We start from the raw sequence: 22,626 nt of genomic DNA on the forward strand, positions 1-22,626 counted from the left end.
TCTTGTCCTCTTTCTTCTCCTCTGGTCCAGTCCCTTCCATACTTACATCTGTGATACCACTGATACCCTTCACCACTTTGACAGCTTCCAGTTTCCAGGGAACTTACATTTACCATGCAAGTACAATCCCTCAACACCATGATGTTCTGAAGGCCTGCCACTTCTTCCTTCAATAACAGCCCAACTAGTTTCCCTCTGCCAACACCATTCACCTGGCTGAACCCATTAACTGTTTCTCTTTCCACTGATGCTGCTTGAGCTGCTGAATGTTTCCCACATTTTCAGTTCTTATTTCAGAGTTTGAGCACCATTTATTGGTCCACAGAAAGTGGACCAACACACCTCTGCAACTTGAAGCAACAAAAGAAATCACTTGCAGATTTGCGGCAGCAGCCAGAAGAAATCAACTAGCAATTTACCTAAAAGTCATGGATGATGCCTTTAACTAGGGGCTTCTAGCTGCTTGATGTGTTTTCAGCAATGCAAGGTGTTACTGGCTGGAGCGCTGAACTCTAACAGGGCACCATGGCATCCAATCAGTTTTGATACTATGATCCTTCCATACTTCTGGCAGGCAAATGCTCTTGTCAATATGACCATCAACATGACTCGTCCCATGAACGTGCTCACTGTCCATGTGGCACTCAGGTGGCAGCCAAAGTCCAAACTGATCCAAATCTCACTCAGAGACTTTCTAATTGGGTGACTGTTTTGACCTTAATTGTATGTTGCTTTCCTGCCACAGTATCTCTGAGAGACTGACTGCCATGTAACTTGCCTAATTTCACTCCCACTGACTCACGATACATTTTCTGTTGATACAAACCAAACACTACTTTGCATAGGCACAAGTTGTGCAATGAAATTGGCTTTTTACATTCAGATTAATGGTTGTCAGTCAAACAAAGCCTGAAAAAGAATTAAGAGGCTACAAAGATGATGGAAATTGATAACATTTTGAAAACAAAACCGTAGAGACAGCATTACTCTTTCCCCTACCTACTAATGCTGCAGGGTTTTCCTCATACTTCTCTTAGAGACTCTCAAATCACTTTGTTAAGTTCCTGTCTGCTTTCCTGCATACAAATCAAAGTGAAATGGTAGGAAATATAATTAAGTCGGCAACAGAATGGCAGTCATGTTACCTAATTACTGTAAATTGAAATGATTGTGGAAGTATGTGACATCAGTGTTATATTTTCCACTTTTCTCCTCTATTTTCACTCTCTTGGCTTTCTCATAGTACCAAGGACTCCATCTTGCATCAAGACCTTGGAAAGTGAACATCAACAGGGTATCCAGTGATAGAGATCCTTATAGCTGGGCCGTCTCTTGTCTCAGCTAATATACATGCATGCGTGCTTTTCAATATGAGGCACTGGGTCAGGATCACCAGCCAAAATCCTGGCTCATTTCTTTTCTCCTCTTTAGTCAGGGGGAACTGAGTCTTGCTGTAGTGTTTCAATTGCTTGAAAAAGGTCCGTAACCGCGACCTGTATCTTCCCGTTGCCAGCCACTTCAACTCGCTCTCCCACACCATCACTGATATGTCAGTCCTCGGCCTCCTCCACTGCCAGGAGAAATCCAAGTGCAAACTGGAGGAACAGCACCTCATTTTCCATCTTGGAACCTTGCAGCCTAATGGCATGAACATTGAATTCTCCCACTTTAGACAATCCCCACCCCACCTTCCCCACAAACCCCCCCCCCCACCAACACTATGCTTCTTCCCTTTCCTATCCTTTTTTTCCCTCTCTCTTCTTACCCTTGACCCATCCCCCGGTGGATCTGCTCTCCCCTCCTCCCCTGCACCTGCATAACACTATCTCTTACCTGCATCAACCCATCACACCTTGTGCCACCCCGCCTCCCCTCTTTTGTCCACCTATCACTGCTCTGCTTTTCCCCCCTATATATTCAGCTTCCCCTTTTCCTATCTTCAGTCCGGAAGAAGGGTCCTGACCCAAAACATTGACCATCTGCTTTTCTCCACGGATGCTGCCTGGCCTGCCTGGATGCTGCCTGGCCTCCAGCGTCATTGTGTTTTTCATCTAGATTCCAGCATCTGCAGTCCTTTGTTTCACTCTGTTTCAATTGCTTCCCTGACTGATATCAGTTAACTCAGTAAAAGTCCTTTTGAGTCTGGATGTCACGGTTGGACATCAGGCATTGGCTTCATTCAGTGAGCCATTAGGAGCATAAAAGATACTTCTGTCAAATAATAAAGACCTACAGTGTATTAAATGGCATCACTTGAGTGCACCATGCTTTGGTAGTGATGGCACAGACCCCTGGGAATACATGGCAACCATTCAGACAACCAGCAGAACAAGACCTATTATTTTCCCAGCTTCAATCCCATATCTAACCCAGATACTATATTCCTGTTAAAAATATATAAATTTCTTTTCAATTTCGTTAATGACTAGAACATGTACTTCTTGTCAACTTGGGCTAAAGGACCATGACAGGCTTACATTTTAAGGCCAATAGACTCATTCTGTAAAGGTTCCTTGCTAAAATATCCTTAACTAATTTCTGCATATTGAACTATATGTTTACTAAGATAAGACTATCTCATTGATTTGTATTTTCCTGCCACATTTTTACTGAACTGGCAAGAAATAAAAGATTACACTAACATTGACAGTTCCTGAAATATGTGGGAATTTCAATCTTTGCCCAACCTTCTGCAGTGAGGTGTAATATGTAATGAATTACAACGTAAAACCTGTTTAATGCTTCAGCAGCTTTATTCTTCTTGGACCAAGTTTAAGCATATCTAGGGCAAAGTGACCACAAGTGTTCACTCTTCTTGTCTGGCTTGGACATGTTGTTATTCATGGGTTCATGCACCTGTGGACTTCAGACATCCTTAAAGGGCCAGTAAAGCTGAACGGGGATCTGATTTTCTGTCAGCACTTGATACCAGTTAGCTCTGCTGTGAATTTACCCTCCTTAGAACAATAAAGGATTTGCATTTAGGAGGTGCCTTTCACAACATCAACATGTCCCAAAGAGCAGCTAATTAAATGTTTAATTATGTACATGTCAATACACTGTCATAATGGATACAATGCAGCTGCCAATATGCATAAGAGTCGTATGAAAATTACCAGGTCATCATCTTTTCCTTGATGTTGTTTGAATGATAATGTCAAGATATTGACAAGGCCCATCGACAAAATTGCACCATGGGATATTTAATGCTCACCTGAAAGTGTTTTGTTTTCTGTTTAATGTCTCATCTGGAAAGTAGTTTTCCCAATAATGCAACAGTCAGTTGGCCCAATTTGTCTAAACTGTAATTTATGCAGCAGATATGTCTGCTTCCAACCACTCCATCTCACCATCTATTTCTTTCTACCTCATACTCTTATAGATAGAGTCATAGTGCAGTACAGCACAGAAATGGGCCCTTCAGCCCAACTTGTCCATGTTGACTGTGATGCCTATCCACACCAATCCCACTTGCCCGCAATAGCCCTGCATTGCCCTACTCCTTCCCATCCAAGTACCTGTCCGAACATCTTTTAAGTGTTGGAGTTGTACCCACCTCTACTACTTTCTCTGGCAGCTCATTCCAATATAATCACCACTGTCTGTGTGAAAAACTTACCCTTCATATCTCCTTTAAATTTCTCCCCTCTCACTTTAAACATGTGCCCTCTAGTTCAAGACTCTTCCACTCTGGGAAAGAGACTCTGATTATCTACCCTATCTATGCCCCTCATAATTTTATAAACTTGAATAAGCTCACCCCTTCAGCCTCCTACATTCCAATCTCTCCTTACAAGAAAGGCCCTCCATTCTAGGCAATGTTCTGGTGAACCTCTTCTGCACTCTTTCTAATGCTACCACATCCTTCCTGTAGTGTAGTGATCAGAACTGTACACAATTCCAGTCTTATCTAGTTGTCCCTTAAATATAACAGTGCAAGTATCCTCCATATGGGAGCCATTTTGAATTGTATTAACGTTACTTCTGTAAATAACTTTTCAAACCAAGATACCCTAATGCCAAGGATTCTATTTCACCAGACTTCACAGCAATCAGTTTGTTAATACACCTTCACTCTATTCACTTGCATAAGGTGTTTTCTGAGTGATAAGTTTGTTTTCCATTGAGAGGCTGACACTACCAGTTTAGAGTTAGGACAGGGAGTTGCCAAGTAGCTGTCAATTTCGTAAAGAGCTGCTGGCTGTGTGATAGCATTGAAAGAGTATATCTAAGATTGTGTAATTATCTGCAAGGAACACTGAGACCACACTTATTTTGGAAAGGATTGCCCTTTGAATATCCCTGGAGATCTCCCACTCTACCCCAACAAACCACACATAATTTCTATGCCTGTGGTATTCAGCCACTGGAGAAAAATTATCAGCTGCTAAATTTTTTTAACTATTAATATGCAGCAATAAGTCTAATGTCCCAGCGAATCAATAAAATGCAAAATAGCTATTTGTCAAATTACTTTAGGTCTTAAGGATCCTGGTTTGAAAATCTATGGTTTACACTAGCACAACCTAATTAAAATACTGACTCGCACTCACTTGGTTCCTTTCACAACTTCACGTCTTTCCAAATTACTTTACAGCCAATGAGCAACTTGTTGAAGTGTGGTTACTCCTGTAATGTAGGAAGGGATGAGTAGATCCTCTTTACTGAAGCAGCTTGGTCTGAAGAGATCTATGACCATTTCTTTCATGCTCTTTGATTTCTTGAATTTTGTCACCATTACTCCTGGGAAAACTGATTTTATGATTACATGTTAGTGACTAAACCAGCAGAAGACTTGAACTTAAGTTTGAGTAAGTATTAACAAGCTGCCTGCTTTGAGGTTTGGTGAGAAGGAATTCCTCCTCTTAACAAGGTTATTAGATTTACCATACCAGAATAATGTTGAGATGCTTTCGCTATGTTGGATTCTGCTGTATTCCAATGTCTTTTGTTATGTTTTGGAAATACATTATGTGATCCTGTACGCTTATGATCAAGCACACAGGTTTATGGAGACTAAATGTCAGCTTTCATTTTTTTTAATGCACTAGCTTAACAGCTATTTCCTCATGATTAGCAAATTGAACTCCATATTCTATATGTCTAGAATTAGGGAATTTATTGAGTAAAATTACATGCTCTTTGTATGATATGGGATTCTGGTTTTTTATTGGTGTCCTTGGATTACATTCCACTCCATTCGCTTAGTGTGCTATTTCACAGGCCAATAACCATTTTAACAACTCATGGTTCGGGTTGGGGAAGCCAGATTTAATGGTAAAGTTTTTTCTTCATTTGTTCTTAGTGTAGCAAGGCAGTGATGATATTTTACTGAATTAAAGGTGCTGTATGAATGCAAGTTCTTGCTCTGTTATTATGTTAATTATTTTATCTGTGATTAAATGATAAAAATTTCAGATTGACCCTTAAAATGTATCACAGAAGAATTATCAAACAAAGGCACATGAACCATCCTAATTGAGGTCATTATGTAAAGCAAGATCTCAGTTTTTGTTGGAATGCTGTTAGACCAATGAAAATAGACTGCTGAACTCCTTGCACTAATGGACAAGCATCAAGCTGTTGCAGGATTTAATAGTGTGAACTGCAGGGGATCAATCCTCTAATCACTTAATCCAATCCTAGGCAAATAATGGAAATAGCATCTCCACAGTAACAAACAGCCTTTCTGAGCAGCTGAAACCATGGCCCGATAGATGCAACATTGCGAGATAAAACTCAGAGTGACAGCCCACTCTCAAAGGTATTCTTACACTCTCTGTTGGCTTGCCCTTTCAGCTATCATAGAGCGATCTTCAGTAATATCCATAATCTTTAAAGAGATGACCCAGTTTAGAGATCTCCGCTGGATTCTATTGAAAAAATATAATTGACGTAATTTTTAATCAGTTCTCTGAAAGGTAATCAACAGCAACTGGAGATGTTAGGCAAAATCCACCCTTGAAATTCTTGTACAAATATTCCCTTTCCTTTTAAATTTAGATTTTCTCTTTGTTTGCCTTGGAGCTTGGAAGAAAAAGCCATTTTCATTAAGCAATAATTAAAGAAGTGTAAGAACTTTTAACCACATGCTGTAACAGGCTTTGTAACAGCTTGAAATTTGTAGTAATTCATATATCGAAGACTATATAGCTAAGGTGTTAGAGTATATTAGACACTGCATCTATCAGTGGACCAATTGAAATCTTGTGCCAAAGTTTTCTATTACTCTATGGTATACCTGCCTGCAGACCAGATCACAAGTTCAGCCAGAAAAATCCTGCAGTTTCCCCACTGCAGCATCTAACAGATTATTAAAGGTTCAGGAGAAGTTGGGTTCATTTCCCCATCTTTCTCTAAGGGTCTACAATTATTCCTTCTGAGAGTGGGAATTTCATGAAGTCAGTTTTAAACCTACTGTTCACTACATTATTCCACTCTCACAGTCTTAAGTGATTTTTCCAGATTTACCTTTTTTATATTCTTTTAACTAGTTTTTGTACCTTTATAATGTCAACTGTTATTCATGTCCTTTCAATGTTGAAGAGGCCAGGTCATTCAAATTTATTTTATAACTCTTGAAAATAGCATTTTGGCTATTCTCTGCACTGCCTTCTCTGGTTGAGTGACTCCCTCCTATCTTGGACACAGTACTCAAGCTGCTGGCTGGCAAGGTAGCATACAGTTGAATTTGTTCGACTCGTTTCGACTGTTTTTGGATAAATAGTTCAACCTTTGAGTTATCATTTGCTACTCTGATTGTTGGAGGTGGTGAGTATTGAATCTACTATGACTGTTGTAAATTCATCCATAGTTGATATGATGCTATGCATGAATGAATTGTATAGACCACGTCTCTTCCTGTCTGCAGTACTTTACACTGCATTAAATTCATCCAAGAATATAAACCAGCAATCAAAAAGGCTAATTATCTTTATTTGAAAGGGGCTAAAATACAAAGAGGAAGGTTTTTCTTGAGTTGCACAGAGCCTCAGCTAGACCCCTCCTGAGGATCTCAAGTAGGGTACTTTGGTATTGCAGGGGTATTGTCCAGATTGGGGCTTAGAAGGATAAATAAGAAAGAGAGATTGCGTAAATTGCTGGGAGTTTAAATGACTGAGTGATCTGATTGAAGTGCTTAAAGTATTAAAATGATTTGATAAGATATACATGAAGAAACAATTTCCTGATGGAAATCAGGGACAAGAGAACACAATACAAAAGCAAAGCACTGCAAATGGTGGAAATTGGGAATAAATATAGAAAATGATGTCAATACTCAACAGATCAGGGATTATTCATGAAAGGAGAAATAGAGTTAAAACTTTAATGTCAGATGCTGCTGTCCTGCTGAATATTTCTAGCATATTCTCTTTTTATTAAATGGCAATATAATCTGAAAATTGCTCCTAAATGTCCCACTTCCAATCTCAGGAAGTACATTTTCACACAAGTGGTAAAAGAAATCTGAAATGTTCTCCACGAATAAGCTGTAGGTAAAGATACTAATGAGAATTTCATTTCTGAGATTGGTGAAGAAACTGAATTGTGATGCAGATCCATCATAATCTAACTGACTGGTGAAGCAGGGATAAAGGGTTGAAAGGGGTTTATTCTCTGAATTCATTGTCCTCGTCTGCAATGTTGACCAGTTTTCATTGAGTTTCTGAATCTAAATCTGTAGCATAAATTAGAAACAGGAATGTTGTCAACGTTAAGCCTGATATAATTCCTTAATGCCGGTTTTAGATCTTTTTCACACATTTCTTATCCATTTCTAAGATCTACCCTGCACCACTGAATGGCCAAGTGCCTGTGGAAATTTAGATACAGCGGACCGTAGGGTTTTTAACAATTCATTTGGAACCCTATTGCTTCTGGAACTGTGCTGGTAGATGTTTCCTGGACAATTATTGTATAAAGCCCCTGTTGATTAATTCTTGATGATTGATGCGATCATTTTCTTCAGAAGTAAAGTTGGAATTTGCAGAGTATGTTTTATGTTTCTAACCTATCTGCACATCTCCAATGTTCAGTGGGCCCCTTGTAATGATATTTTGTATCTTCTATCCTTCCTACTGTTATGTCTCTGTTGTGGTCTTGGCATGTTATCTGTTATGATGTCGACATTGTTATGTTAAGTGTTTATATTGGATGTATCATTGGCAATGTGTATATTAGTTGCTGTGTCATATGCATGTCTGGGCAACATTAATGACTTATGACATGCCTTGCTAAATCCAAGTTAGCAAGCATTCAAATAGACGTTGGAGAGTGTGGGCTCCTGGTGGTCATGATTTCCCAGAGCTGTGACATATTGTTGACCATGATCTCTGCAAGGACTATAGAATAAGATCATCTGTTATAACAGCAGTCAAAGGTGCTTTGTATATCAGAAGGGTTTCAGTAAAGTTCAAGAATACCTAAAACATAGTTGAAGTGGTTACTAAACATCACTGGCACTATTACCAATAAAAAAATCAGGTTAAATATTCATGACCAATGGGATTTTCAAAATGCTATTAATTACTGTGAAAATACTAAACTGTTTCAGTTATTCTATATTAATCCAAGTTATTAATTATGGATTTAAGTGTTACAATGTCCTTAATTGAAATAACCTTCTAACTCACAATCAGTATGCCCTTAAACTGTGTTTAAGTTCCAAATATCAGTATTTTAACTTTCCATCTTATGTTATCTGCCAGAGAGAGTTTATTCAATTGTTGAAGGTTTTTGCTAACAGTGCAGAAAACAATGGAGGAAATGTTTCTGGCTTATGTTAGCATTGGTCTGGATGAAGAGAACAACCTGGTACTGTGATTTGCTCCTACTTCCAATTAAATTTAAAAAAAATTAATAAAAGATAATTAATTTTTGGATCATTCCTGCACTCCACCCTCTTTTTTGATTATTTGCCTTTGGGTCCTTTCAACTCAGTTGATGTGGAACACAAATGATTAGCCTGAATGTTACGACTGAATCTGCTTTCACCTTCCTTTCAGCAGAAACCTCTAAATCAGGCTGTTGCATATAAACAAAATTACTATCTTGCTTATTTTTTTTCCTCAAATTATCTTATATCTGTGTCTTCCCATCAGTGGAAATAATTTGTCTTCATTTACTCTATGCAGATCGTGTGTGCTCATATATTATGTCCTAGCATGTCTTCAAAACAAATTTCCGCCACTGTGAGGCATTCTGTCCAATAAGTCTGTCTAGACAAACACAGCCATGCATTAAGGGAATGAGTGTAAATACAAACTGAAAGTCTGCGAGCGTTGCTGGGGTGACTGATGCTTTCCATTAATCTTAGCTTATGCTGGTGCTTTTGCACCTTCTGGTGGGCTGAACCATGTTCTATCTCATGCTGGCTGAATGACCAACACTCCTCAATTAGTTATCTTTTTAACAACTTTTTTGTTGACACATATTCTTGTTGAGTGAAATTAAAATTTAATGCAATGCTGCTTGACAGACTGTTCTAGATCAATGTGATATCATTCAATGTAACAGATTGTTCTAGATTAATATGAAAGGATCACTGAGTGAACTGGTAAGCAAAGCCCTGGCCAATTACAAGCTGACATTGATGGCAGTCTGAGTAAAGCATTGGTGGCCAGGTTTCTAGGACCTTGCTATTTTAAAGAAAGATTGTACAGGAGAAAGGCCTTTGAAGGCATCATTTTATGTGGACCAAAGGCATACAGATTGCAAATAAATTCATCCTTGATTACTTGTGCTAAATGAATGCATGGGTTTTGGTCACCAGTTATACTCACTTCCTGACATTTGGAACCATTGACAACAGTGGAGCTAAATATCATGAGGTGAATTTAATTGGTGACAGGTTCTCTTATACGTATTTTGGCCAAGTAACCAAAGGCAATTTCTTCTTGATGACTTTGGTTAGATATTTCATCTCTCTGAAATATTTATTTGTTTGGCCATGTTAAATTTATGTGCCTTGGGACACTTCATTACATTAGAGGTGTTCTATAAACGTAAGTTATTCTTGCTGTTGCTGCTGTTAATTCTCCTGATTCAGCTGGATCTTCTAACCAAACAGGTTTTGTTCCTGGGTTAGGGAAGGGGAAGTAAAACTGGCTGATTAACAATGTTTGAAAGCTCATTCCTGTGGATCTTAGGAGGGAATGTGGTCAGGCTCAACTGTAATATCTGTCACCTGTCAAATAGCTCACAGAGCCTCTGTAGAGTCCCACATAGGAAGAAAGAGCTTCAGGATAATTCTGCAACAGGACAAACACCTTCATGACAGGAGCAGGCACAAGAAGGGAAACCAAGGAGCCATTTCCAGTCTTGAACTTCCTCGGGTTTCCAGATCTTCTATAATATTAGTAGGAGATTGATAAAGCACCAAGCAAACAAGGGTTGAAAGAACGGTGTTTAAGTTATTGCTCTGTTGACTAAGTTTTCTTTGCATAGCAGCTGAGAGTGTGAAACCAGCATCTTAATCTTAATTAGAACCACTGTAATTCTCCAAACCACTTTAAAACTGTGGGTTGGGAATTACAAATACTGTTATTCCAACATTATTAATCCACAACTTAAAGCATGGAGCTTTTTGCTTAGAAAGTTGCTTTGAACTTGAACAATGCTTTTCTGTCAGCTTGCTAGGGAGCAGGCTTCAGCTGCACATTCCCACCTGACCTGCACCTCAGCACCTATTTCCCAGATGGTATCAATGGTATATTTCCCAGATTCCTCCCACACTGACAGGGGAGGAAGAGCTACTTTCACACTGATCACTAGAGCATGTCCTGATGAAGATCATGAAGTATGCAAAATAGGTCTGCTGAACAACATAGAGCCATAGAAACGTACAGGACAAAAACGGGCCCTCATGGCCCACTTCGTCCAAGCCAACCATGATGCGAATCTACACCAATCCCATTTGCTGCATTTGGCCCATATCCCTCCACTCCTTTCCTATCCAAGCACCTGTCCAAATGCCTTTTAAATAATATCTGCCTCCACCACTTCCTCTGGAGTTCATTCCAAATATTCACCACACTCTGTGTGAAAAACTTACTACTCAGATCTCCTCTAAATGTCTCCCCTCCTTAAACCTGTGCCCTCTAGTTTTAGACTCCCCTGCCCTGGGAGAAAGTCTCTATTGAAAATCTACGCCCCTCATAATTTTGTAATCCTCTATAAGGTCGCCCCTTAGTTTCCTACATTCCAGTAAGAATAACCCCAGCCTATCCAAACTCCCATTATAACTTCAGCCCTCCATTCCAGGCAACATTCTGGTGAATCTCTTCTGCACTCTCTCCATTGCTACCACATCCTTCCTGTAAAGTGGCGACAAGAACCATACACAATGCAGGCGACCCTGGGTTACAGCTGTTCGGGTAAAGCGAATTTGCACTTATAGAAATCACAAATCACTCCCCGAAAATTTGAGATATGGAATAAAATTTGGTTTTACAGAACTTATGTGAAAAGAGGTAAATAAATAAACACAAAACTTACTTCTTTTATTTCATGTTTCTTGAAGCATGCATTGATGGCACAGCATCACATTAAAGAAAATAGCGATACAGACCATTTTCTAGGAACGCAATCCCCCCATTACGTGGGAGGTCATCTGTAATTGAAGTGCAGTCGAACCAACTGCAACGTGACATTCCAATTCTTTTACTCAATGTCTCGGCCTATGAAGGCAAGCATACCAAAGGCCTTTTTCACCAGTTATCCTCCTGTTTTGCCATTTTCAGGGAGCTAAGAACTGGCACCCTATGCACGTCAATGTTCTTCAGGTCCCTGCCATTTAATCCATATGTCCTGACAGAACTTGACCTCCCAAATTCCAGTACCTCACACTTGTCTGGATTAAATTCCATTTGCCACTGCTCTGCCCAACTGTCCAGCTCACCTACATCCCACCATATCTTTAAACAACCTTCTTTGCCATCTACGACTCCATCGATTTTCGTGTTGTCTGCAAACTTATAATCATACCACCTACAAGCCATTTATATATTATACAAATAAAGGTCCCAGCACCGCTTCCTACTTGTTATAGATTTCCAGTCAGAAAAGCACTCTTCCACTATTACCCTCTGCCTCCTATCACCCAGCCAATTTTGGATGCAGTTTACCATCACAGCTCAGCTTCCTTGCTCCTTAACCTTCTGGACCAGCCTACCATGTGGGATCTTGTCAAAAGCCTTTTTAAAGTCCATGTGGACAACATCTACCACCTTGTCTTCATCAGTTGCTTTGGTTACCTCCTGAAAAAAACTCAATCAGATTTGTGAGACATGATCACCTCTGCACAAAACTGCACTGACTCTTCCTAAACAGTCTCTGCTTTTCCTATTGAACATGAATCCTGACCCTCAGAATCTTCTCCAACAACTTCCACACCACTGATGTAAGGTTCACTGGCCTGTAAGTTTCCAGGCTTATTGTTTTGAACAAAGGGATAACATTAGCGATCCTCCAGTCTTTTGCTACCTCACCTGTGGCTAACAAAGATGCAAAATTCTCTCTTTGAGCCCCTGCAATCTCCTCCTTTGCTTCATTTAGCATCCTGGGATAGATCCCATGCAGCCCTGGGATTTATCCACCCTAATATGCTCCAATATTTCTAGCACTTTCTCCTTCCTGATGCAGACATGCTCTAGAATAACAGCGTACCCCTCCCTCCCTTAACTCTCCAGCCTCCATATCCTTCTCCCTGGTTAAGTAGTCATTTAGGATCTTGCTCATATCCCCTGGCCCCAAGTTTAGATTACCCCTCTGGTCCCTGAAGGGACCTATTCCATCCTTATCTACCCTCTTGCTTTAACTAATAAAAGGTTTTAGAATTCTTCTTAATCCTACTTGCCAAGGTCATTTCATGGCCCCTTTTTGTCCTCCTAATTTTTTTCTTAACTTTTCTCTTAGATCTATGAACCTCAAGTGACTTATCTGATAACAATTTCCCATATCTGACATACACTTCCTTCTTTTCCCTGATCAAACCTTCAATATTCATCGTTAACCAAGGTTTCCTAAACTTACCATCCTTGCCTCTTACCACTACAAGGACATGCTGACTCTGAACTCTTACTATCTTGCTTTTAAACACCTCCCACTTATCAGATGTTGCTTCCCCCCAAGCAGCTGCTCCCCGTTTACCCCTCCCAGGTCCTGTCTTACACCATTGAAACCCACCAATTCCCAGTTTAGGGCCCAAACTCGAGGACCAACATTATTTTTATCCATGACTACCTTGAAGCTTATTAAAATATGGTCACTGTTCCAAAAGGGTTCCTCTACAGACACTTCCACCACTTGCCCATCCTCATTCCCTAAGATAAGGTCAAGTGCAGCCTCCTCCCTTGTAGGACTTTCTATAAACTGCTTCAGAAAATTCTCTTGAATGCATTTTACGAATGCCTCCCCATGTAAGCCCCTTGCACTAAGGCAATCCCAGTCAATACAGAGAAAGTTAAAATCCCACACTACTACAACCCTATCGTTTTTACACCCTTCTGCGATCTGACTGCATATCTAATCTTCTATTTTCCACTGACTATTGGGAGGTCTATAGTGTAACCCCATCAAACTGACCGCCCCTTTCTTATTCCTAAATTCAACCCATATTGCCTCATGCGCAGACATAAAAAGTAAAACTACATTTAAAAAAATCCCATAAAACTATCTTTAAAGCGAGGACGTGTTAGGCTTAAGAATGATCAATCCTCTTGTTCATCTTGGTGCTGTCCAGAACTAAATCCTCTTCACTCAGTAAATGGCACAAGAATTGTTGCAAGAAAGAAATGGAGGCTTTTAATTAAAAGTCATGAAAGGAACGTCAGATGTTGTCTGTTTAAGTAGCAGCTTTTCTTTACACAAGAAAGAAACTGCAGTTTGGATCCTTTATTTGGACTAACAGCCACACTTAACGTGATCACCCATTAATATAAGCTGACCCATGAGTAAAATGCTCATTAAAGCCCATTCAAGAGTTACTGGGATATTTAAGCGACCGACTGACCCTGTAATCCCCTGTTTCTAGCTTAAAGCCTCCCAATGGGTTCAATGAACAGCATTGCTGTGATGCAGTCAATATTCATCAGTCTATGGAAGGTGTTATTATGCTATTAAACATTTGTCTCTTCTGGTTTTGCTGTAGATTTGAAGAGTTGGCTTGAGGTGATGGGCAGTTCTGGTCGTCGACTGACCATGCTGCATCAGAACCGAACTGCGTTTGAGGAGGCGATACTGACTAACCTGGAGAAACCCAGCCACCCAAAGAGCCTTGAGTGGACGGTGGTGGAACCATCCAGTAACCCCTCAACCCCTGATCGGACACTGCCCGTCTACTTGTCCTACTTCGATATGTTGCTAACTGAAGACTGTGCGTGGCTATCTAAGGGGTTGGTGGAGCGTCCAGAAGTTGACCACAACTTGAAGACTGAGCAACACAAAGAGCCGGAACAATGTCCCATAGTGGACAGTCAGGAGCTCTGTGTGTCCACAGAGCTGGACTATCAGAACGGTGTCCACGTAGAAGAAAGATCCTTAGAACAAGTACAGACGATGGTGGTTGGGGAAGTTCTCAAGGAGATAGAAACAGCCTGTAAGCTACTAAACATTGCAGCAGGTAAATGATACTGAATGTAACTCAGATGACTGGGTTTAACAGCTGATAAGTCTAAACAAAGCAGTTATTTTAACCTTTCACATAAACTGTCCCTGAACCTGAGTAAAGTGCTCTTGCAGTGCGAAGCTAAATCTGGTTATATCCTTCTCTCATTCGTGGTGCTCAATCTCACATCTTTTAACTATTTATTATTTTTTAACTATTAGTATTCTTTAGCAATTTCTTACAGAATGACTGCTCTTTGCACAGCTAATTGGAATGTAATAAAATCACAATGTGGCAGACTATTCTAGATTAGTGTAATAGTGAGCCATTGTAATAAAGTAGTCCAAATTAATTTGATACCATGAAGTGTTGTCTATCTAGAGTAATGCAATATAGGTGTGTACCTTGTGTGTCATAGCTGACTGATCAACAATGTCATAAAATTGTTTGCTTTGGATTAATGTGACACATTAGCATGTGACATATTGTTTCAGAGCTACCATTTTGTAAAATGTGATAAATTTTGTTTGCTCTATATTAGAGTGACTACCTGCATAGTCCTACACGACTACATAGCACAAAAAGAATGTCTACAGGTTATGTTATGGAGGTTGCCTTTTTCTTAGGTGATTGGGTGTAAGCCTTCTATTGCCTCAACTGTTAGCATGTTTTGTCCAATTACATTTTATTGATCATAAACTGTGGGATATATTAGGCATCCTCATAACACATTGAACTTTACAATGTTTTAAACAGCTGAGCTAAAACTTGAGTGTTGAACAACTAAACGTTTTAGCTGCAAGTGAAAAAGAGCCTAATTTGAGCAGTTAAAGAGCTTGTTACAACACTTAGGCGCAAGCTAAAAGACACGGAGACAATTCAAGAAGGAAAATTATTGACTGATCAACACAACAACCTCAGGCACAGGAGGTGCCTCAGAACACTTTACAACACAATAGATATTCAGTACATATGAATATCCAAATCAAACAACGCAAAAGGAAGCAATTCAACTCCTTGTATCAGTGCCCACACTTTGAAAGAACAATTCAATAGTCCCACTCTCTGCTCTCTACCCATTGCTTTGTCAAATCCCCTCTTTCAATATTTATTCAGTTCACTTCTATTGAATCTCATTCAGTCATTGTTACAAGCAGTACATCCCACAACATAACTGCTCATTGCATAAAAAAATCTTTTACCAGTTAAATCTGTATTGTCTAGTTACCAATGCTACTGAATGGGCCAACTATTCTGTGTCACTGCTTTAAAAGCTGCACTGATTTCAGACAAAGGTCAAACAGCCACTCACGCCGTTAAAATCTGTGGGAGGTGACTGGAAAATGGAGTCTTTGGGCAGCTTCATTTAGAACATTATAACGTCAACCTGGCATGTCAAGTCAACATATAGTGGGGACTGCACTAGGGTCAGACATGTAACAAACAGTGTACTTGTTCCACACTGACACCTCATAACTGTCATGGGCATTTGTCATTCTTACTTTAATTGCATGAAAACAAATGAGTTGGGAGTTAATAAACAGAAGAGCTTTCCGATCTAGCTATGAAGCACTGCAAAAAGGGCCTTATGCTTACCTCATATCTGAAATGATACAGATTACTTTGGAGAGAAATCACATCATAGTACCTTACAGCAGGCCAGGGACCATTTTGCCTGTTGCTGCCTTGTAGGTCAATAAGTAAGCCAATATATCTTACTCCTTTCTCTTTCCCCATAGCTCTGCATTTTCTCATTCATGCCCTTATAAAATTCCCTTTTGACTTTGCATCCACTGCCCTTTATCACAATGACCTATTCTTTTAGAATTCCATATTATCACATTATTTCTGTCTCTTTGATATATAGTGTAGGTGACCCTATACGTGCTTTTATTGCCTTTGTATCAGAGTATCTGGGAAGCTCAGTCAGTTCGACGTCTGTGAGCAAGGTTCATACATGAAATCCCTCCGCTTCAGAATTGCACAATGAAATCTGTCTCCCAGTCAAAATTATGCCTAATTACCTTGACCTCAATCATCTAGTGCTCCTGAATCTGACACTTGCAAATTATTCCAAATTTTTGTTTATGTCTTTTTGTTAAATGTTGACGAATCTACAGTTCCATTATTCCATTTTTTTTAATCACCCAAGGTGGAGAAGGAATTAGAATGAAAAATTCTCCAGTTCCTTAAGGAACAGAGTTTTTGCTTTGGACTCAGATCCAAAGGAGCTCCTCTCATTGTCCCAGCAGGAAAAATAACGTTTTCCGAATAACAGTCTTCAGTATGGTTTCTGAGGTGAGGTTTTCAGCCATCTGCCTTACCAACATCTCATTAAGCAGCATTTCCAACACAGTCCATTTTGATTCTTCAGATTTTCACTCTGTTTTTGTTCTTCACCTCTTCTCAAGGGATCACATTGAGTGACATCAGTCCTCCAGTATGTCATATGCCACTCATGCATAAGGCTGAATGAGTACTGACAGAATATTCAACCATGTAGTGCATCACAGTCACATCTGCCCCTTGACTGGCAGCTGTGCATTCATATTCTAGCAAGGGTAATTGGATAGCAATCAGCTGTTAAAGAGACTTGGGCTAGTGGATGCAGCCAACCAATTTGAAACCACAGAAACCAATTATAACTTCCTCAAACTCTGAACAAACAGAAGGGTCAAAGCTGTATTGTTAAATGCAACCAAGGTGAGAATGATTAGATAATCTGTTTTTCAGAATAGTTAACTGAGGAATAAATATTGGCTAAGACACTGGGGCCTTGTTCAAAATAGTGCAATATGACCTTTTAAGTCAACTAAGGGGACAGATAGGGCCTTGGGTTAACAGCTCATTAGAAACATGACATCAATGACACTGCACCACTCACTCCGTACTGCACTGGAGTATCAGTCTAGAATTTGAGGTGACGCAGAGGCAAGGGTGTTACCATTTGAGTCTGTTGTGATAGAAACAACACTAATCTGTGAACATAGCTACAGATCTACCAATAACCCAGTGCCAGGGTTAAGGACACCTCCTTAGGGCTGGAAAGAGACTGTGAGAGGGAAGGGAAAGATCTAGTTATGTGGTCCACGTAGGAGCCAGCGACATAGAAGGAGGTTCTGCTGAAGGAGTATGAGCAGTTGGTGCCCAAATGAAAATCAAAAGCACAAATGTGAATATCTCTGGATAACTACCTGAACCACGTAAAAATTGGCCAGGGTAAATGGGAACAGAGGATTGGAAAGCAAAACACTGGGGATGCAAGAAATCTGAAAAAGAAACAGAAAGTGTTAGAAGTACTCAGAAGGACAGGCAACATCTGTGGAGAGAGAAATAGAGCAAACATTTCATGTCAATGGCCCTTCATCGGAACTGGAAAAAGAAGAAAGCAAGTGTTTTAAGTTGCAGAGAAGGGGAGGGAGAAGACACAATGGGAATATCTGTGATGTACTAATGGCAAAAATGGAAATAAATGGACACAATTTAATTATCACTACAGACATGGTTGCAAGGTGACTAAAGTCGAAAATTAAATATTCCAGGTTACCTAACTTTAAGAAGACATAGGCAAAATGGAAAAAGAGGAGCCATAGTCCTGATAGTAAAGGATGGGGTAAAGGGAGACTTAGCTCAGAAAATCATGAAGTAAAATTAGTTTTGATGTAATAAGTAACAACAAAGGACAGAAAACATTGGAGGCGATTATATACAGACTCCCAACTGTAATGGTAATGGAGAGTTTAGTATAAATCAGGAAATTGGATGCACATCTAACAAAGATAAGATAATGTTCTTATGCCCTTAAGTCACAAAACAAAGAAAGTTTTAAATGAAGCTAAATGTTTTTCCAAGCCACTGAATGTCAGCCATAGTTCAGAGCAGCTATCAAAGTACACTGGGGCAGAGGAAAAATTCAGGCCTTTAAGTCTGTTCTGTCATTCCATTAGATTATTGCCGATCTGTAATAAAAACCAGAAAATGCTGGAACTGCCTTTATCTGAACTCCATCGCTCAAGTTCCTAGGTGCAGAGATACTTAGGTGGGGAGTCACAGATGATTTGAACATAAAGGCAGATGGCAAGCAGTGTTCCAGTTCCTTTAGACGTTTAGCAATACAGCCCAACCCTTAATAAAATGTCAATCTATCATTCAACAGGATGGAGACTCTGAGTTGTTGACGCAATAATTTCTAGGTGTGGATTAGACCAAGATGCTGTTGAACAGGGTTTGGCTGACATCCTGAGCATAACCTTAAAGACCCTGTATAAGTTATCCATGTTTTCTTCAATTAGAGTAACTGGAGAGTGGTAGTGGTGTTACAGGGTATTCAAGGAATTAAACAACTAATACTAAGCGATTAAGTGAGAGGGATAGCTTGGTAGCTTTTTTTTATGCTTTGTTTTGTTTCCTTTTAATGACAGACAGCTAACTTCAAATGTATTCATTGTACGTGAAGCAATTCAGGCATTCCTGAAGATTGTGGTATATAACTGCAAGTCTAATTTATTTCCTTATGATAGTGAAAGAAGGCATATGGCACATATGCCTCCATGAGACCGATGTAATTAAGCTAGAGAGGGTGCAGAGAAGAACTTGGACTTGTCTTCAGGGGTCCCTAGTGCTCAATAATATCAAGTGGAGTAGACGAATAGAACACAGGTCAACTTGTACATCACTTAAAGTCCCGTAAACAGCAATGTGATAGTTATCAAATAATTTTCTTTTGATTTAAATTAAATCTTGGCCAGCATGTGTCTGAAGAGCCTTCGGCTCTGGAGCACCCATTGTTTGGGCATTTTGAGTTCCAATCTGATGGCCAATATTCATGTGCATATCTGAGATGCAAGTCACACTAGCATAATTTGTTGGGTTGGTATATGTGAAAATTATTTGATAATTGTCACATTGCTTTTTTATGGAACCTTAGTAAAATGCAAGTTGGCCTGTGTTCCAGTAATCCATTCCATTTGATGTATACATTATGGTGGGGGATCTGCAGCATAGGCAGATCATGGTGTAAATCAGAATGCAAAACTGATTTGATTGCACTCCTACCGAGTTTGAGTTCAGAACTGCAGCTGGTGCCTTGCTTTGAAATAGTTCTCTCTGAACATGTGTTCAATTGCAGGAAGCTATTTAGAGGGTTTGCCAACTACTTAAAATTTAGCTGGTGCTCGATTTCCATCTGGCTGTTGTTTTGAACCTACAAGTGCTTAACACTTGGTACAGTTATTTCAAGTCCCAACAGCCTACCCGGGGAGGTCTAGCAGGTGCAGAAGGACGTTGCGGAATTCCAGGCTTCTAACTTTCGATGCATGCAGAATGAGTAGAGAAAGGGCAGAGAAGGTGCAGAGTAACTGCTGAAAGACAGAAGAGGAGAAGGAAAATAAGATCCCTCAGCAGGAGACCATCTTTATCCACGAAGGAGTTATCCCACCTTACCCTCAGTGAAGAAGATGCATGAGATGTTCACTGTTCACTTAGGATGTCCTCACTGAAATCTGCCAATTGCTGCAGCAACAACTGCAACCTCAGGGCTAGTCCTTCCAGCCAATGGTTCTCAAGGCTGCTTCAGCAAAGAAATATGAAACATTGGATCCTTCCAGAAGCTGGAGAAATGGCCAACTTCTCACAGTTTGCCTTAAAGTGTTGGATAAGCATGGCTTGTGAAGTTCTTTCTTCAAGAGAGCTAAGTGTATTTCACTCTCTCTTGTCAGAAAGTAGCAGCAGAGAGTGTACCCAACTTTGTGAAGATTGCAAGCTTCCCTGTGGTGCAGGGTGCTATTGACTACATACACATTGCTCTGTAGGAACTCCACATCAACTCTTCCATACAGCAAAAGTGAAAGGGAGTACACTCCCCCGATGTCCACCTGGTGTGTGACCATAAGGCCGTGAACCATGAAAGTCAGTGCCTTATATCAATCGATTAGGCCTTGATGATGGCTAGGGCCTCTGTACTGAGCATCCAAATAATGGCAGAGCTATCTCCTCCTTTGAGGTTGAAGGACATGTCAGTCCCTCTCCAGTAGGCCGCTGCCAGAGTCGTACACCCCCAGAGTGCAGAAAGTGCGTTTGTTAAAACTGAGCAATGTATTTGGTTGATAAGTATGATGGTTGAATGGCTGAAAGTCTGCGCAAGTAATGAGGTGCGATTGTAAGGCTCACAGCAGTGCACAGTGCATGAGGGAGGGTTGGAGCAAATGACTATTTGGTGTGAGTCCTGAATGGTATAAATTATGAGTGATTTGAGTGGTGGTGCATTGTGTAGGGTTTGAAGCTATTGATTCAGTTGGTAGTTAAAGATGCATTCACTGAACTTGAACATCCATGAGTGATGGAACATGAATTTTGTAATTTATGTTCCACTAATTGTACTTTACTGAAGAAAATGCATTTTAATATTAGTTGTTACCTCCCCAGTCTTAAGGGGGATACTGATGGCACTGTGGGGAGCTTGTCACAGTGCCAAGACTGCTCTGTAATCTCCTTCTCTCCAGCTGTTGTACCAGGCTTCTGGTGCAGCACCAATGATCCACACAGCTTGCTATGTCTGTAAAGAGCCATTACCGAATGTGTCTCTGCTCACCTTCAGCCAGTGGCCATGTCCAGCCATTGCTAAACAGTAATCAGTAACATCAAAATCATGCTCCTCTATATTGTTAACTATGACAATCATGCAGAATCTCTCCAGGCCTCTCAGGCCTCACTGAAATGCTAGGTTCAGCTCTGGACTTCGAGACAAGCCCAGGAATGGGCACAGTATCAGGTGATATAGCTTATCCCAAAAGGGAGAGAGCGCAGTTTCCCCAGTGTTAGAAGGGTAATTTGAGAGAGTTAAAGGGAGAAATATTGGGACCATATTATGATGGCATCAGACAACCAAAAAAGCAACTGTTTCATTTCTAATCTTTGAAGGATAAAGGAGGCTGGCTTTTACTGGTGTCAGTCATTCACAGAGACGATAAGCCAATGAACAGTTAATACTGCTTGCTTGCTGAGATCATTATATTGAACACAAATGTTGAGTGCTGTTAGCATTCGTGTTGGTTACTGTGATGAGTAAATCTGTGTCTAGGTACTGTCGAACATGGCGCTCTTTTATCCTCCAAAGCTTCAAAAAGAAACAGCTGCTTTTTTTGATTGTTTGACCATTCCAGTTATTTCTGGACCTTTCCACCAAATGACACAATATTGAAATGTGGCCTTCCCAATCAGTAATGCAGTCTACCAGTGATCTCCAAGCCTGCTCAGGAAAAACAAAATACAGGCAGATAACAACATTTGTTGACTGGGTATTTTCAGTGGAAAGCCAATAATCAAACCAGGGCACATTATTCAGCCAGCATGATTTCAGAACAGTGTATACCAAGGTTGCGCTGACCTATAAAACACAAAATTAGCAATAGAGTTTAAAGTACAGTGTGTTGGAAATTTTGTAATTTATGTTCCACTTATTGTACTTTACTGAAGAAAATGTATTTTAATATTATGTTACGTACCAGCAACAAAAGAAACACACCGAGTCATGTATGTGTTAGAAACTATCTTATTAATAACTACTTATGATAATAAGAAAAGTAAAAATGTTAGATATTAAACATTAACCTCAAAACTAAACTCGAAGTGTGTGTGTGGCAAATTCCCAAACTCCAAGTCCAGGAATAGTTCTCAAAGTTCAGTTCAGCAAGCCATAAGGTGAAACGTGAACAAAGGCTTTTGCAAAACCACCATTGACTGAAGAGAAAATGTAGAGAGAAATTATGAAATCCAAATGTTCCACGATGAAACCCCTATGACACCTCAGTCACTGATGATCTCCACTGCTTTGTTCCGAAGTATCTGCCACCCCGAAAGGCATTCGAGACGTGGCTATCCAAAGAAATACCTGTTTCCCTCTACAGGTTAATGACAAAGTGGACTCCACTGGATTCTTCCAAAAATCCATACGTGGATTGTAGTGACAGACACAGTTACTGTTTTTCATCCATCGATACAGAGACCAGCAGGCAGTGTCTCTC

General features: G+C 40.1%; 1 protein-coding gene across 4 annotated transcripts in view; it reads left to right on the top strand.

Moving 5' to 3' along the window:
• The window catches only part of LOC127580808 (SAM pointed domain-containing Ets transcription factor), a 186,157-nt gene that overhangs the window by 136,967 nt on the left and 26,564 nt on the right, over positions 1-22,626 (top strand). For all 4 annotated transcript variants that reach the window (XM_052034711.1, XM_052034712.1, XM_052034714.1 and 1 more), the window contains one exon: positions 14,150-14,620. In XM_052034711.1, coding sequence (XP_051890671.1) covers positions 14,150-14,620 — 471 coding nt within the window. The remainder of the gene's footprint in view (positions 1-14,149; positions 14,621-22,626) is intronic.

The sequence above is a fragment of the Pristis pectinata genome, chromosome 20, assembly GCF_009764475.1.
Source record: "Pristis pectinata isolate sPriPec2 chromosome 20, sPriPec2.1.pri, whole genome shotgun sequence".
Taxonomy (NCBI): Eukaryota; Metazoa; Chordata; class Chondrichthyes; order Rhinopristiformes; family Pristidae; genus Pristis; species Pristis pectinata.